The following is a 14,134-nucleotide window of genomic DNA, read 5'->3' as shown; positions in this document are numbered from 1 at the left end:
TTTTTATATTATTTTCAAATATGATGTACATGTATATACTTACATCAAAATTGAATTTTCGTTGTTCTAGACGATCTTTTATCATACAGACGATACAGTATCATTGAGATGGAAGAAAAAAACTGTAGGACTGGCGACATTAAAAAATTAAAATACAGTAAACATTAAAATACCCGGTAATTTGTGAAACTAGTAATTTGTGAAACTAGTATTTTTAGCAATGCAATTTTGTTTACGTTTGCATTACAAAGCATGCAGTTGTTTATTCCAGCAGCTATATACATATGATCCGAATAGAGAGCTCTAGATGTTGCCTGGTTTGATTTTCCGATTATATATTGGGACTATAGTCTGTCGATCCAAAAATATTCATGCAGCACATTTGGACGATTTATAATGGAAAATGTTGACAACTTTTCTCCATTTGGAAGTCACTCAGAAGACCTTGCACAATTTTTCAACACTATCATCCGGGTCTGTTAAAATGCAAAACCCCGTAGACTTCTTTATTTTTAGCCGTGTATTTATACCAGCTGATAAGCTAGAGAGGACGTTTTAAAGAAAGAATAATGAGAATGTTTAATGCTTCTAAAAGAGAATCGCTTGAACCCTGAGGTATATATAAATATACAGCAAAAAGTGAATCGAGGATATTTTGGGACAGAATATAGTGGTCAATGCATGTACTGTTAATTTTGAGGAAATAAATATTCTTGAATAAATAATCTAATATTGCTAATCTTTCAAAAAAAATTAAAAAGGTACATAAAGTATATCGTTTTAGCATACTTAACAAATCTATGAGGTAAATAACATTAGATAAGATTTTCCGTTTTCCTTCCGTTCCGTTTTCCGTTCCGCGTTTTAGCAACACCCATGTATGTATACACGTGAACCCATCTAATCGAAGAGCTGGGTAAAACTAGTACCCGCTAATGAGACATGCAAACCTGTGTTGTGTACGTAACTTCAGACAAAGATCAGTCATTTGTAACATGCATGTATTTTTATGACCTATTCTTCAAATCCACTTGCACTATTTTATTAGGTAAATAACAGCTTTAAGGTGGTGCAGGACACCTGCATATTGTGATGTACATGTATACTTCCTATTGAGATAAACAATAAAGTATGTTGAATATTGATTAAATATTTACCGCCCAAATAATGTTACCTAACATTGAAGCGCAATGGGTTAGAGCGTTTACATGTCTGTAAGAGCATTGGGGTCCAAGGTGTAAATTGGTAATTTACGAATTTTCATGGGGGGGGGGGGGGGTCTGGACCCCTCACTCCCACCCCTTCTCTAAATCTGTGCACACGATGATGTTCATGTAGGCACACAGAAGCAAATCTAAAACCGGCAACCGCCACGGGGAGGGGGCATAATTTAATTTTTAATTTTGTTTGTAATAATTATATAGACCATTATACTTCCTATGACATAAAATGTTAAGATTATTGATTAACTGAAAATTCACTGCAAACAGTTCTACCCCAAATTGCACATAAAGTGCTGCTTATGTCACGATGTGTATTATCATATGGGCAGGGATCTCATTCTTCAGTTATGAAAATTATAATTTTTAAATGTATTACCGGAGTTTGCATGTAGCCTTCATTTTTAATTAAACTGGTACAAAACAGTGTTATTTAGGGGCAAACATATGGTGCGGGTATTACTGTCTAATGACAGCATCTAGTTTAAAAATTAATTCGCAAGAATATAACTTTGTTATAATTTCATATAGTTCAAAACTGTCTAAAAAAATTGAAGTGATATTTAAGAATCTGCAAGGGTTGCTTCTCCTGATTTAACACAGAAATCAATTCCCCATTTTTAAAAAGGAAACTACAGTAAATTGCAGGTAATAGTAGGGTGCCATAAGGTGATTCACTACACGATTGTAAACAAGAAATCTGACCACCATTGTAACAGAAAATTACTGACAGCACAAACAACATGATACTGGCAGAAAACACTGGATAGGTGCAGATCAATATACCTATTACCATATTTACTCGCTTATAAGTCAGATTTCGGGAGTTCAAAATTGAACGAAAGTTAGGGGGACAAATATCGTAATTTTAAATAGAGAACCTGTAGACAAATTATCCCGAAAAAGTGACCTGACTTATAAGCTGACCATTGTCAAAATCTTCAAAATAAAGCTGAAAAAACCTAACAACCGACTTAAATGCAAATATTACTTATAGGCAAGTATATATGGTAACCCCCAACAATATTATATCTACAAACCTGTTGCAGATGTCATCTGTTTTGGTGGTATTATGTCTTTAGCTCCCTGCCAAAAAAATATAAAACTCAATAAATGTTAACAAAGACAAGGCCAGCATTTTTTTATTTTTAGGTTTACAAACAACAAAATGATAAAGTTCCGTAGGAGGAGGAAATAAAAAAAAAAAAATCTCTTTTGACCTACAATTTTCTTATTTTTAGGTTTACGAACCACAAAATTGTAAAGTTCTGTAGGAGAAAAAAACCCTTTTATGACATCATCTTTATTCTAATAATATAATGAATGACAACTTCATGATAGTGGTGTGTAACTGCATCAAGTGTAGCATGTGAAAAGTGTGTCATCTGTGTAACATATCACTGAAATAGTACAATAGAATATTAGACATACAGCTTTGAAATTACATGTACATATAGCAATGTCAGGGGTGTGCAATTACAAAATTTGGCCACAAAGTTACTAGCCCAAGATTCAAAGTTACTAGTCAGACTATTGTCGGACATGTCAACATTTCATTTTATTAAAAAAAAACCTAAATTTTAAGTACATAATGTCATAATGTTTTCTCCTGTATGATACTAGTATATAATTATTAATATACAAAATATTTATTACTTTCATGTTTTCTGCAGTAGACTAATTAAAAAATATTCAACTTCATTGATCTCTCACATTTTATTCACAAAATTGGTTTGGGTGTTTAAATGTGAGAAAACTCAAACATAACATTGTGAATGTGAACAGACTCTATAAACTGCAACTATATGTGTGCGTGTATTTTATCCTGTTGAATTTCCATGTACAAAGTACAACTATGCAATGAATTATGAAATGGTAAATTTTGATTGAAAATAACGGAAAATGCACAAACAATAATATGCAAAATATGATTTTTTTTTTAATTCACTAGGCAGGTCACTTTAAAATGTGTTCATGAGAATAGTTACTGCAGAAATTTATAATATCTCTAATACACCGCTCTCTTTCTCTCTCTCTCTCTCTCTCTCTGTAAAATAAAGGTTTAAAAAAGCCAATGAATACACATGACAATTCAACACAAAAAGAAAGGGAATCATTTTACAATGTTGTACTTGAAAACAGCTGCACAGGTAACTATCGAAGCCATGTTCAGTGAGGTGGGACTATCTCGTCTAGCCATTGGTCAACACTGTCGGTAAAACTTCAAAGTATGAAACTTACAGCAGAGTGTTTGTAGAAGCTTCTCTGAAGAATGTAGCACGAGAAAAAGATGTGTAAGAAATTTTTAGGCTATCATGACACAAAAAGAGCAGATTTTATGCCTCTGTGATAACAATGACGATACACTTTTCCTACTAGGAAAAATTTGCTGTCGGGGAGAAAAAAAAAGATCTTTTTTGTAATTTTATTTTTTTTCTAAAAACTCAGAAAACCGAGCGGCGGGTTTGTAAACCTAAAAATAAAAAAATGCTGGCCCAACTTGAACAAGTGAAAAGCTGTCAATGTGACAGCAAACCGGGTTTTCTTTGATGTAAACTGTATCCATAATCCATGTCAACCCTTATCCAGTGAAATGGAGTACCCTACATGTATATGCAACATTTTGCCAAAAAATGACTTAGTTCAAAAGCTGGTATTTTTTTTTTAATTATCGGAAATCAAAATTCTAGCAATATGCACACCTCTGATATATGTACAATTGATCTGCAAAAGAACAACTTCCTATCTTGAGAACTGTAGGAGGAGTTATCCGTACAATGAGGGTACCCTATATGCAATATTTTGCCAAAAAATGACTAAGTTCAAAAGCTGGTATTTTTTTCATAAATTATCGGAAATCAAAATCCTAGCAATATGCACACCTCTGATATATGTACAATTGATCTGCAAAAGAACAACTTCCTATCTTGAGAACTGTAGGAGGAGTTATCCGTACAATGAGGGTACCCTATATGCAGTATTTTGCCAAAAAATGACTAAGTTCAAAAGCTGGTATTTTTTTCATAAATTATCGGAAATCAAAATCCTAGCAATATGCACACCCCTGTTATATGTACAATTGATCTGCAAAAGAACAACTTCCTATCTTGAGAACTGTAGGAGGAGTTATCCGTACAATGAGGGTACCCTATATGCAACATTTTGCCAAAAAATGACTAAGTTCAAAAGCTGGTATTCTTTTCATAAATTATCAGAAATCAAAATCCTAGCAATATGCACACCTCTGATATATGTACAATTGATCTGCAAAAGAACAACTTCCTATCTTGAGAACTGTAGGAGGAGTTATCCGTACAATGAGGGTACCCTATATGCAACATTTTGCCAAAAAATGACGAAGTTCAAAAGCTGGTATTTTTTGATAAATTATCGGAAATCAAAATCCTAGCAATATGCACACCTCTGATATATGTACAATTGATCTGCAAAAGAACAACTTCCTATCTTGAAAACTGTAGGAGGAGTTATCTGTACAATGAGGGTACCCTTTTGGCAGCCGCCCGCCCACCCGCCCGCCCGCCATTTTCACCATTTTAATAACCGGATTTTTCCGTTGGAAAACCCGGTTAAAAATACTCACTCTTAATTAAAGAAAATACATAGAGAATGTCTACTTTAAAATAGTGAGAGTAAGGGAAAAACTTACAGGTATGAATGGTCTTGCATAAGGATTCAGATTTGATGAACTTGTACTTGGCATGCTGAAAATGTTAAAAAAAAAAACCATCACTCTGTTAGGATGAGCTTTTTACTGTAATAGTGAGCTGTCATAATACATTAATACATGTGAAAATGGTGATTTGAGTAGTATTCAATCCATGAGTAACTCAGGAAGCCTAAAAATAAAAAATGGTAACCAGTTTACACAATATGCTCAACTTTTGCGGGAAACACAGGGTATGAAAGAGAAAACTTGTTTAGAATTCATATAAAAATTGCTACATATTACCTAAGTGTTTGTAATTTGTTTGAATGCTAACTAATCTGTTTATTCAATACAGATTCTACAAAGTGGTTATACATGTATACCTGTTTTCCATTGCACTTATCGACTCTTTTGTCACATCTTGTTTATTTCCTTCTGCTGTCAGTATCTCCCCTGATGAGGATTGCACTTTTGTATTGCTAACATTAACCGGCGCTTGCACTGAAATACATTCTACATTTTAATACCTGTACAGCTTTGCATTGCATATAAAAATGATATATTTTTTTCAAAATCCCTTTTAAATAGATTCTATAACAGTACAATTTTACCTCCAAATGACAGCCGGTGTCCACAGTTAGAACAAAACTTCTGGGGAGGATAAACAATATTTTCACAAAATTTTTGTTCCTCCATTTTGTTGTGACACATTTTGGCACCATTTTTAAAGATATTGGTGTTGATCTTCCATCCACACATGGTGCAGAACTTGTGCCCCTTGTGGATCTCTTGTCCACACCCCACTCCTTCTGTCATCCACTTAGGACAAGATACAGCATCACTTTCACTGTTCTGCACTATAAGTTCAACATCTGAAAATTATCAAAATATTCAAGGTATAAATAATCATCAATGCACTTATGATCCATAAACAAATAAAGGCACAATACATTTAGTTGTATCAAAAGTAGGATCCTTTACAAGTGTTTTTTACACATTTACTGGAAAGAAATATTTACTAGTGGAAGATAAAATTCAACAATGGTAAAAATATTTACTTATGGAAGAAAAAACATAACAGAGTTATAAGTTCAACATATACCTGTGCTTTCTAAATTCCCTACAATTCCTACTGGTTCTGTGTTACATGCACTGTCTTTGTTTTCTGAACTGACTGAGTCAAGTTTAGGTTCCACAAGACTGTCCCCTCTTTCAGTGACCAGGGTCTCTTTTTCTGTTCTCTGATCCTGTAGACTCTTACACACATCATCAACATTAGCACAGTCTATCTCAATAGTGTCAGCAATCAGCTTGTTCACTTCACAAGCCTGTGTCACAGGCTTACAGAGTTGTTTCCCTTTTCCTTTGCCCCTCTGATGACCTTTCCTTGGCACAGAGACCTTCTGCAAGTTTTCTTTCTCTTCATGATCTATCTTAACTACAATGATAATCAAAATATTAAAAATTTAACAAAATAAGATAAAAACCAGGTCCAATGAAAAGTACGCATTAATCTCTGCAAGACATGTCACTATATGCATAATATGGCAAGCTAGCCATCAATCCTTACCTCTTTTCATAGGACTGCCGACTCTCTCCTGGTCCTCATCATCACTGCTGTAGGTGTATCTTGTGGGTTTCTTTACACTCCTAAATCAACAGAAACACACTGTAAACACCAATATTTCACTTCCATCCCTAATTAATGAACTGAACAATACAAACAAACCACCACAGAGTATTTCCTACACTGTACTTGCCTTCTTGGTCTCCGACTGGCAATGGGTGAGACAATTTTCTCCTGTTTTAACGTGTCTTTGGAGAGCTTGAATTCAGGGTCATCTTTCTTCAACATGATTTTATCATCATTCACATCTAGAATATTAAAAATAAGAAGTACAGGTAACCCTACACAGCTATGCTCAACAAACAATTCAACACTTATTCATATTAGTGTGCTGAATATAGACGCTTTTTAAAACAAATGAAAGTTTCCTTAACAACAGTGGTTAAAAATTAAATGTACATCAACTCTTAAGAACCATCAAACAAATTTACATACAGATTTTATCATACTGACTATGAAGCTGGATAGAAAAAGAAAGATACAAATTCACTTTATATAGCATCTTTACATTCTAGGAAAAATAATAAATGTATAATATACTTATATAATATAATATACTGGTACAAGTACAGAGCTTTATGACATGATAACAGAACTAAGTTTAACAACCCCCGGTCCTTACCCTCACAGTCCTCTTCCTCCTCCTCTTCCTCCACAAGGTCCTCAATTTCCTCCTCGTCCGAGGAAAGGTTGTCCACTGCGTTGTTATATCTCAGTAGTTTCCCCAGGGTCTTCCTCTTCTGTCCAACACACGGCTTGCCTTCATCAATCATCTCGTTGGGGTCTCCTTTGATGACAAATGACTTTCGAGACTTACATGGACTGCTCTTGTATTCCTCCATTCTCTGAAATTAAACAGGATAAGGTGTAAGAGATGATTCTATATTGAAATTGAGAAAAAAGTACTGAAAATTAAAATTGTAACAATTGTGGTGTTGTTTGGCAAAAAGACTCATTCGCCATACATGTACAAAAATTCAATTTTATTAATCTAACAATGCTAAACTTAAAAACCTCATCAAAAATTTTGCTTTCACAGTATTTTCATGTATAAGTACCAAAAGTAAGGTGTATTTGTATGATGCATTTTCTCAATGCTACTCAAAATGGCAGTGTAAGCAGAAAATGCAATCAATTTATTTTTCTTTACAAGAATCATTTCATATCAGTGTTGAATGTTTATCTAATGACTGACTTGAGCTTTCTGTTGCATTCGTAATATCTTGGACTGTCGGATTTTCCCTGGGACTGGCACAGCCAGAGGCTTTCCATCCTTGAAGTTGGTCAAAATCAGAGCAATTGTTTGGAGGGTTTTCCCAAGACCCATGTCATCAGCAAGAATTCCTGCAACAGAATAAAGAAATACTGTCATACATGGAAGGTTATTTCTACAGAGAAATGTGCTATTGATATCTCAATTTTTATTTAGCATCCTTTTGATTGTCAATGTTAAAAATTTTTGTAATCATTAAGAAAAATTTCCGAAATCTTATAATCAATGTATACATTGATAAGTGTTTCAATGTAAAAATCTGAAAACTTGTTTCATAGGCAAATACATTTGTGTCATTTCTGAAACAAGGGACTTGTTGTTACATGAGAGCTTTTTATTTTGACCATGGCAAAGCTTGTTTACCATGACAAACCAAAAAGGTTTAATCATGGTGAGCTGCCATGGTAAAACCCCCTGTGGAGAACCCAGCTGGTAGACATTACAGTACCTCCACAGACACTCCTTGGCTTTGTCTTGGTGGTGAAGATGGTCACCGAGTTGAAGTACTGTCCGTTCTTGTTCTCCCAGAATGGCGGCAACTGGTCACCGTTCTCTCTCTTGATCATCCAATGGAGAGCCTGCTTCTGGTGCTTGTACATTGTACTAGATATTGCCTGGAAATTTAAACTTGATATTAGCAAGAATTTCATTTTTTACATTTCAAGTGACTGAGATGAACTTCTATTAAATATAGAAATAAAAATTTAAATTGCTACGGTTTCTTCTGTGATATACAAATTCAGGTTACAACATAACAGAAACATATAAAATATTCCAATCAATCTATTTTATAAACATTAGCAATTCATGATCACTATTGATAAACTTCAGATATGCATGTTTATCTATTCTAGAGAGTAGGACACTTTTAGAACCATTAAAGTCTGCACTTAAATCAAAGGAACTATAAAAGATTTAACATAATTATGAAGAGTGGTAATGCAATACCCCGTACCTCTGCAGGTTCCACTGTAGTAGTTTTGTCACCCTCATTAAGACTCTCAAACAACTTGTCAAGTTCATTTCTAACCTAAATTATGTCATATAACTTACTTTGACTCATCTGATTAACACAACATGCAAATTATAATACAAATGTACATTTATATCCAAATCTATCAAAATTAACATTATTGAAAAGAATGTCCTATTATTCATTGTATTATCAAGTTAGGTTAATTAAATAATATCAAGTGAATATGTTTAAAGAAAATTCACTAGATGACAACACATATCACTTTAGATAAACCCGACCTCTGATGGTGTTAGAAAAGTTCTCTTGTTGGACACCACTCCATACATCATACTGGTGCTGGGTCCCCCAATAGCCCCACCCACGGGGTCGGGGGCAACCTTCATCAGGATGCCTGACCGCTCTAGTCTTGTAATGGTGCCCTGCTTGTGTTCTGGTTTACCCCACAGGCTGATGTCCACCGGCATGCTAAACTGGTTCTGGCTCCCAAATGGAACTATTCTGAAATTTGGTCAGAAATAAAGTCTGCAATCTCTATCACATTTGAGTAAACTCATGCCTTCTTTAGTTCCTACAGTAAGAAGAACTACATTCTATCAAACAGACAGTTGTAAACAGAAACAAGAGGAGATCCTAGATTTAGATGGGTCACTAATCCTTACCCCTCAAGTCTGACCCAGCCACTGTCCATGATGGGAGCTAGAGCGGAGGCCAGTTCCCGCTTGATATGTCCGACTTGTTGACGTACAACATTGACCACTTTGATGGCATTCCTGTCATACTTGTTATGTGGTTCTCTCTCCAAGGCAACCATTTCATTGTTGTTGACCTGAAAACAACAAACCTTATTTTAATCCAGAATTAAATTTAACCTTAAAAGATCAAGAACATGTAAAGGACTAAGTGCTGTTTTATGCAATTTTTGCCCCCCAAAATCAAAGTTTTAGAAAGAGCTTTAAAATAAGGTGAAAGATAATTAAAATCATATTGGAAATAAAGGTGTAAAAGGTTATCACCACAGTGACGTCATAATGTAGAAATTACGTCATGAATATTGCATTATTTTGATGAATTGATGTTTTGTAGCAAAATATGGGTGTTTTCTGATGGTTTTTCGACTGGGAAACATCGAGCGCAGGCTTGCTCAAGTACCATTTTTTAGTATAATATGTATAACTATCTGAAGAAAAACATATGTTAAAATCGCACTTGAGCAGACCTGCGCTCTATACTTCCGAATGCAAAATATAGAGCAAAAATGAGAATATCTTCATTTGTTTGCAAATTTGCGGGAATTACGTCATTTAAGTGACGTCATAGATAAACAGCGAGTGAGCAATGATGACTAAAATCAAGATTAAAGTTATAGGCATCCTCTTCACAATGATTTGTGAAGATTTCATTTTCATACGATACTATTTAAAAATTGGTTGAAATCGGGGGCAGATATTTGACCATACTGCACATAGTCCTTTATCATTGGTGCAAGATATAGGTAAGTGAATACATTTTAAATTGGCCACTTTTTGCCAAGGTAAGAATGTTGTAATGATAATTTGTTTCACAGTTGGTTATTAAAAGCTTCCATAAAACTTTATTCCCAAGTTTTTTTTCTACATTAAGAGCAAGTGATCACAGTATTAAATAGTAGAATTCATTCAATTAAAAAACTTACAGTTCCAGAGTAATAGCGAATTCCAACAATGTTTCCCCTGAGACTCCCAAATAAAACTTCATCATCCAAATCATCATGTCCCATTTCACCTTCCGAGTCGGACTCTGAATCTGAGTTGTTCCATGGATCATACTGATACTGTCGATAAAACCACGGGGACCTCGCTTCTCTCTCTGTCATCCATAATGGCTCCCTTTTCGGTTTTCTGGGGCGCTTTCTCTGGCGGGCCTGATCAAGAAAGTAGAATATGCCTTATGCTTAAAAAAAAATCAAGAGAAAAGAAAGAGCACTGCCAAGTGAGTTCATATGTTTCATGTGTTCTACATTTAACTCTTACTTCAATTTTGCTTTGTTATATTGGTTATTTTGAGGAGTATTTCACCAATTACTTTGAGAAATAATAGGGTTTGACTTATTCAAAAGCTTCAAAAGTATGCAAAGCTTACAGATTTTAAGTACTTAGGTTTTGTTCTAATCTTGCCCTTAAGCTTTTGTACACTTATGCCCTAACATACACACAGTAAGCTACGATATGTCACCTCCATAACAAAATTGTGTGGTAGATTAACAAGAAAAATTATAAACGCCAAATAAAAAATTTATTAGAAAAGCATGGTTTAATGTTACATAACTACATAGCATTTCATACTTACTGGCTGAAATGTTGCCCTTTGAAAATTACTCTTTTTTGAGTTATTTCTCATTGTCTGCTTTGTTCTTGCCATCTAAAGAGTAAAAAGTTGGGTTGTCAATAAGTATGGTAAAAGATTTAAATCAGGGAATAATCATGCTGCATTTAGTGTATCTTAATTTTCATACAAAAAAATGGAAATGAACAGAAAACTGGTTATCTACCAGTAACCTTAGAATATTACTGTAACAGTATACATTGAGTGGTGTTGAGAGCAACACTGTTTTTGTTAGCCCTAAGGAAAAATATATCCAGACTTGAAGCAGAGGGAAAAACTTTCCTTCCATGAGGCCAACATAATAGTGTCCAAATCCTGTTCAATCTTTGTTTATTTGAAAAAAATTAAACGAAAATTATGCAATGGTTTCAATTTCATAGAACTTAAAAGAGCCTTAATTTTCTCAGCAGAGCATAAAATGAATTCAATTTTGCATTCATTTTCAAAATATCCTCTGCATCAAACTGTCTATGATGATAGTCTATTTTCAAAGAATTTGAGCTACAGATGTTCTACCTGTTTTTACACCTTCATAATTCACAAATCATCTTATTCTGTTATGGTAGGAACCTGCTGCATTGCAATTGCTTATTTATATTATGTCACCTTGTTTATACGTTGTGAAGGTTTATTAAATTTATGTCAACAAATCTACAAATCTGAAGCAAACCCTTGTCACACTGGGGCTGGGTACTCATTGTAATTGTTTTTCACTTGCCCACATGACAGAAATTGCAAGTACAGAGTTCGCAGAATGAGACCATGTCGTACTGATAAAATCTATCTTTTTGAAACATAAACACTTTGTTTATACGTGACTTCCTGGGTGCATTTCATTTTGGCCTTTTTTAAAACACAAGCGGAAAAATTGACACATAAAATTTTTATAAACAAATGTTTAATCATAAAGCAAACATGTCCCAGTACTTGCCCCGGTAGTAAACATTATGTGCTTTTTCTCCTGAAAAAGGTAATCCAATTTGAACGAAAAATTAGTCCCATTTGGTAGGTAAAATAGGTATACCATTCAGGCATGTAACTAGCTGCAATAATGTAGCCCTCTCCGATTTTTTTTATCTGATGCTTACAAGGGCTACAATTCCACAGGATCTCCGTAATGGTGCAAAATTAATTTTTTAATGCGGCTGACTTTGGTCTGAAAAGATCGATTTTATATTTGACTTCCTTTAGATAAAATGATTTTTTAATTCAGGTTGAACAAATTAACGGTAAATCAAAACCAGATAAAACACATCGGCATGTTTACCAGTCGTCTTTTTCAGCAGCCATGAGTTCTCGCGTGATTTTATGGGATGTTCGCTTGGAGTTTTGATGGGCTTGATAACGTGAATGTCAGTGTAAATAATCTTACCTCGTTATACATGTATCACAAAAACATCATTTAAGGAAATGGTATATAATGGAAAATTCATATTTACCGCGTTGATTAGGTTTAAAATAGGAGAATTCCTATATTCAGTTCAAGATCCGCTCCTGAATTCTCATTGGCTGTCCCAAAATAAAAACCGGTCAAGGTCAGTAAACATGGCGGACAAATTCAACTTTCGTTGTTGACATACACGAAAAATAACCGATATATGGACTATACTTGATATTTTTGGATTAATTTATGCCATAGACATCTACAACGTTTGAGTTCAGGTAAGAAATGCAAATGTTATTGTCATTGATAAGCGATTTGAGATGAAATCGTTGCGGGAGTGAATCACTCCCGCACTTGCACCATTACGGAGATCCTATGGAGTTGTAGCCCCCCCCCCCCCCAAAAAAAAAAATATCGGGAGAGGGCTACATTATTGCAGCTAGCATTTAACCAACAAATGAGACTCCAATCACCAAACAGGGGTTGATGCCCAACCTGTTAATATATTAGCTGCAGGTCTGTAGCTCCCGGTCTGAAAAATTAGGATGGACAACCTGAGAGCTACAGTGCCTCCCATAGTAAAAAACTGCAATTTACAATGCACAAAAAATTGCGCTAGTTTTTGACTGATTATCCTTATTTCCATACAAATTTTGTGAAAACAGTTAGTATCAATAAATATTTAAGGCAATTTACTACTGATATCATCACGTTACTCATCTCAAACTTTCTAACCGACCTTAGAAAATGAAGTTTATAAATTTACATCGAGATCGAGAGTCGCCATTTTAACCTGTAAACAAACTGCACCACTTTACTTTACGGGGCTGGTGATGGAGTTCAAAAGAATATCTATCAGAGGCAAGTGAAGTGACGATATCTGTAGTAAAATGGCCGAGGAAGTTTTGCGAATCAAATATTTGTACAGAATGTGTTTGGAAATGAGAATAATCAGTTCAAAACTAGCGCAATTTTTTGAGCGCTGTAAATTGCAGATTTTTACTATCGGAGGCACTGTAGTTCCAAGGTCGTCCATCCGAATTTTTCAGACCGGGGGCTTCAGACTTACAGCTAACAACAGAATAATATATACGTAGAAAGCAAAAGTGGCCACAGTCTTTAACGAAGCCTCATTCAACAACTAAGCAGCAATATCATCTGTCGTTAGAACACAATGAGACAGGGTCAAGTTGAGCATGTGCAAAGTACTCTCAATGGTTCTGCATTCTGATAAACATGCAAAAGGAACAAAACAGGTCATTACAGCAAAGTACAGTCTTCAACTATAGACTGTTCAACTTACACATTAAAAGGATAGTTTTCAGAGTTGTCAACAAGTTAATTTAACTACCTTCGGTAAAAATTAAAAGTACGACTGTACGTCTGCAACTTTGGCCGCCTTTCCTTGCCTTCGGCTGTATTTTGATGTTGCGCGCGAAATTTTGTAGTAGCAAAATATTTTGGAGTGAGTATCGAATTCCGGAAAATCTTCGCTTGACGAAAGAGTGTTATAAAATATTTCATGTCAAATTGTATTGATATGTGTACTAAAAATATTTGTTTTTTTTAATGTAGAAGTTTCTTATCTTCACAAAATATATCTACAATGTTACAGAAATATTCCAT

At 34.6% G+C, this 14,134-nt stretch overlaps 1 protein-coding gene across 1 annotated transcript in view; it reads right to left on the bottom strand.

Annotated features, from left to right (window-relative positions):
• LOC128176514 (helicase-like transcription factor) overlaps window positions 1–13,951 on the bottom strand; it is a 31,263-nt gene extending 17,312 nt beyond the window's left edge. Inside the window, exons 1-16 of the mRNA XM_052842916.1 lie at window positions 13,860–13,951; window positions 11,089–11,160; window positions 10,436–10,663; window positions 9,423–9,589; window positions 9,042–9,261; window positions 8,743–8,817; window positions 8,236–8,401; window positions 7,710–7,858; window positions 7,137–7,359; window positions 6,648–6,762; window positions 6,458–6,537; window positions 5,990–6,325; window positions 5,499–5,759; window positions 5,271–5,388; window positions 4,888–4,942; window positions 2,261–2,306 (exon numbers count right to left, since the gene is read on the bottom strand). Of these exons, the coding sequence (XP_052698876.1) occupies window positions 2,261–2,306; window positions 4,888–4,942; window positions 5,271–5,388; window positions 5,499–5,759; window positions 5,990–6,325; window positions 6,458–6,537; window positions 6,648–6,762; window positions 7,137–7,359; window positions 7,710–7,858; window positions 8,236–8,401; window positions 8,743–8,817; window positions 9,042–9,261; window positions 9,423–9,589; window positions 10,436–10,663; window positions 11,089–11,160 (2,311 nt within the window). The 5' untranslated portion in view covers window positions 13,860–13,951. The remainder of the gene's footprint in view (window positions 1–2,260; window positions 2,307–4,887; window positions 4,943–5,270; window positions 5,389–5,498; window positions 5,760–5,989; window positions 6,326–6,457; window positions 6,538–6,647; window positions 6,763–7,136; window positions 7,360–7,709; window positions 7,859–8,235; window positions 8,402–8,742; window positions 8,818–9,041; window positions 9,262–9,422; window positions 9,590–10,435; window positions 10,664–11,088; window positions 11,161–13,859) is intronic.
• Window positions 13,952–14,134: the final 183 nt, after the last annotated feature.

Source organism: Crassostrea angulata, chromosome 3 (assembly GCF_025612915.1).
Source record: "Crassostrea angulata isolate pt1a10 chromosome 3, ASM2561291v2, whole genome shotgun sequence".
NCBI classification, from domain to species: Eukaryota; Metazoa; Mollusca; class Bivalvia; order Ostreida; family Ostreidae; genus Magallana; species Magallana angulata.
The sequence above is the reverse complement of the archived record's forward strand: the minus strand, read 5'-3'. Positions and strand labels throughout refer to the sequence as shown.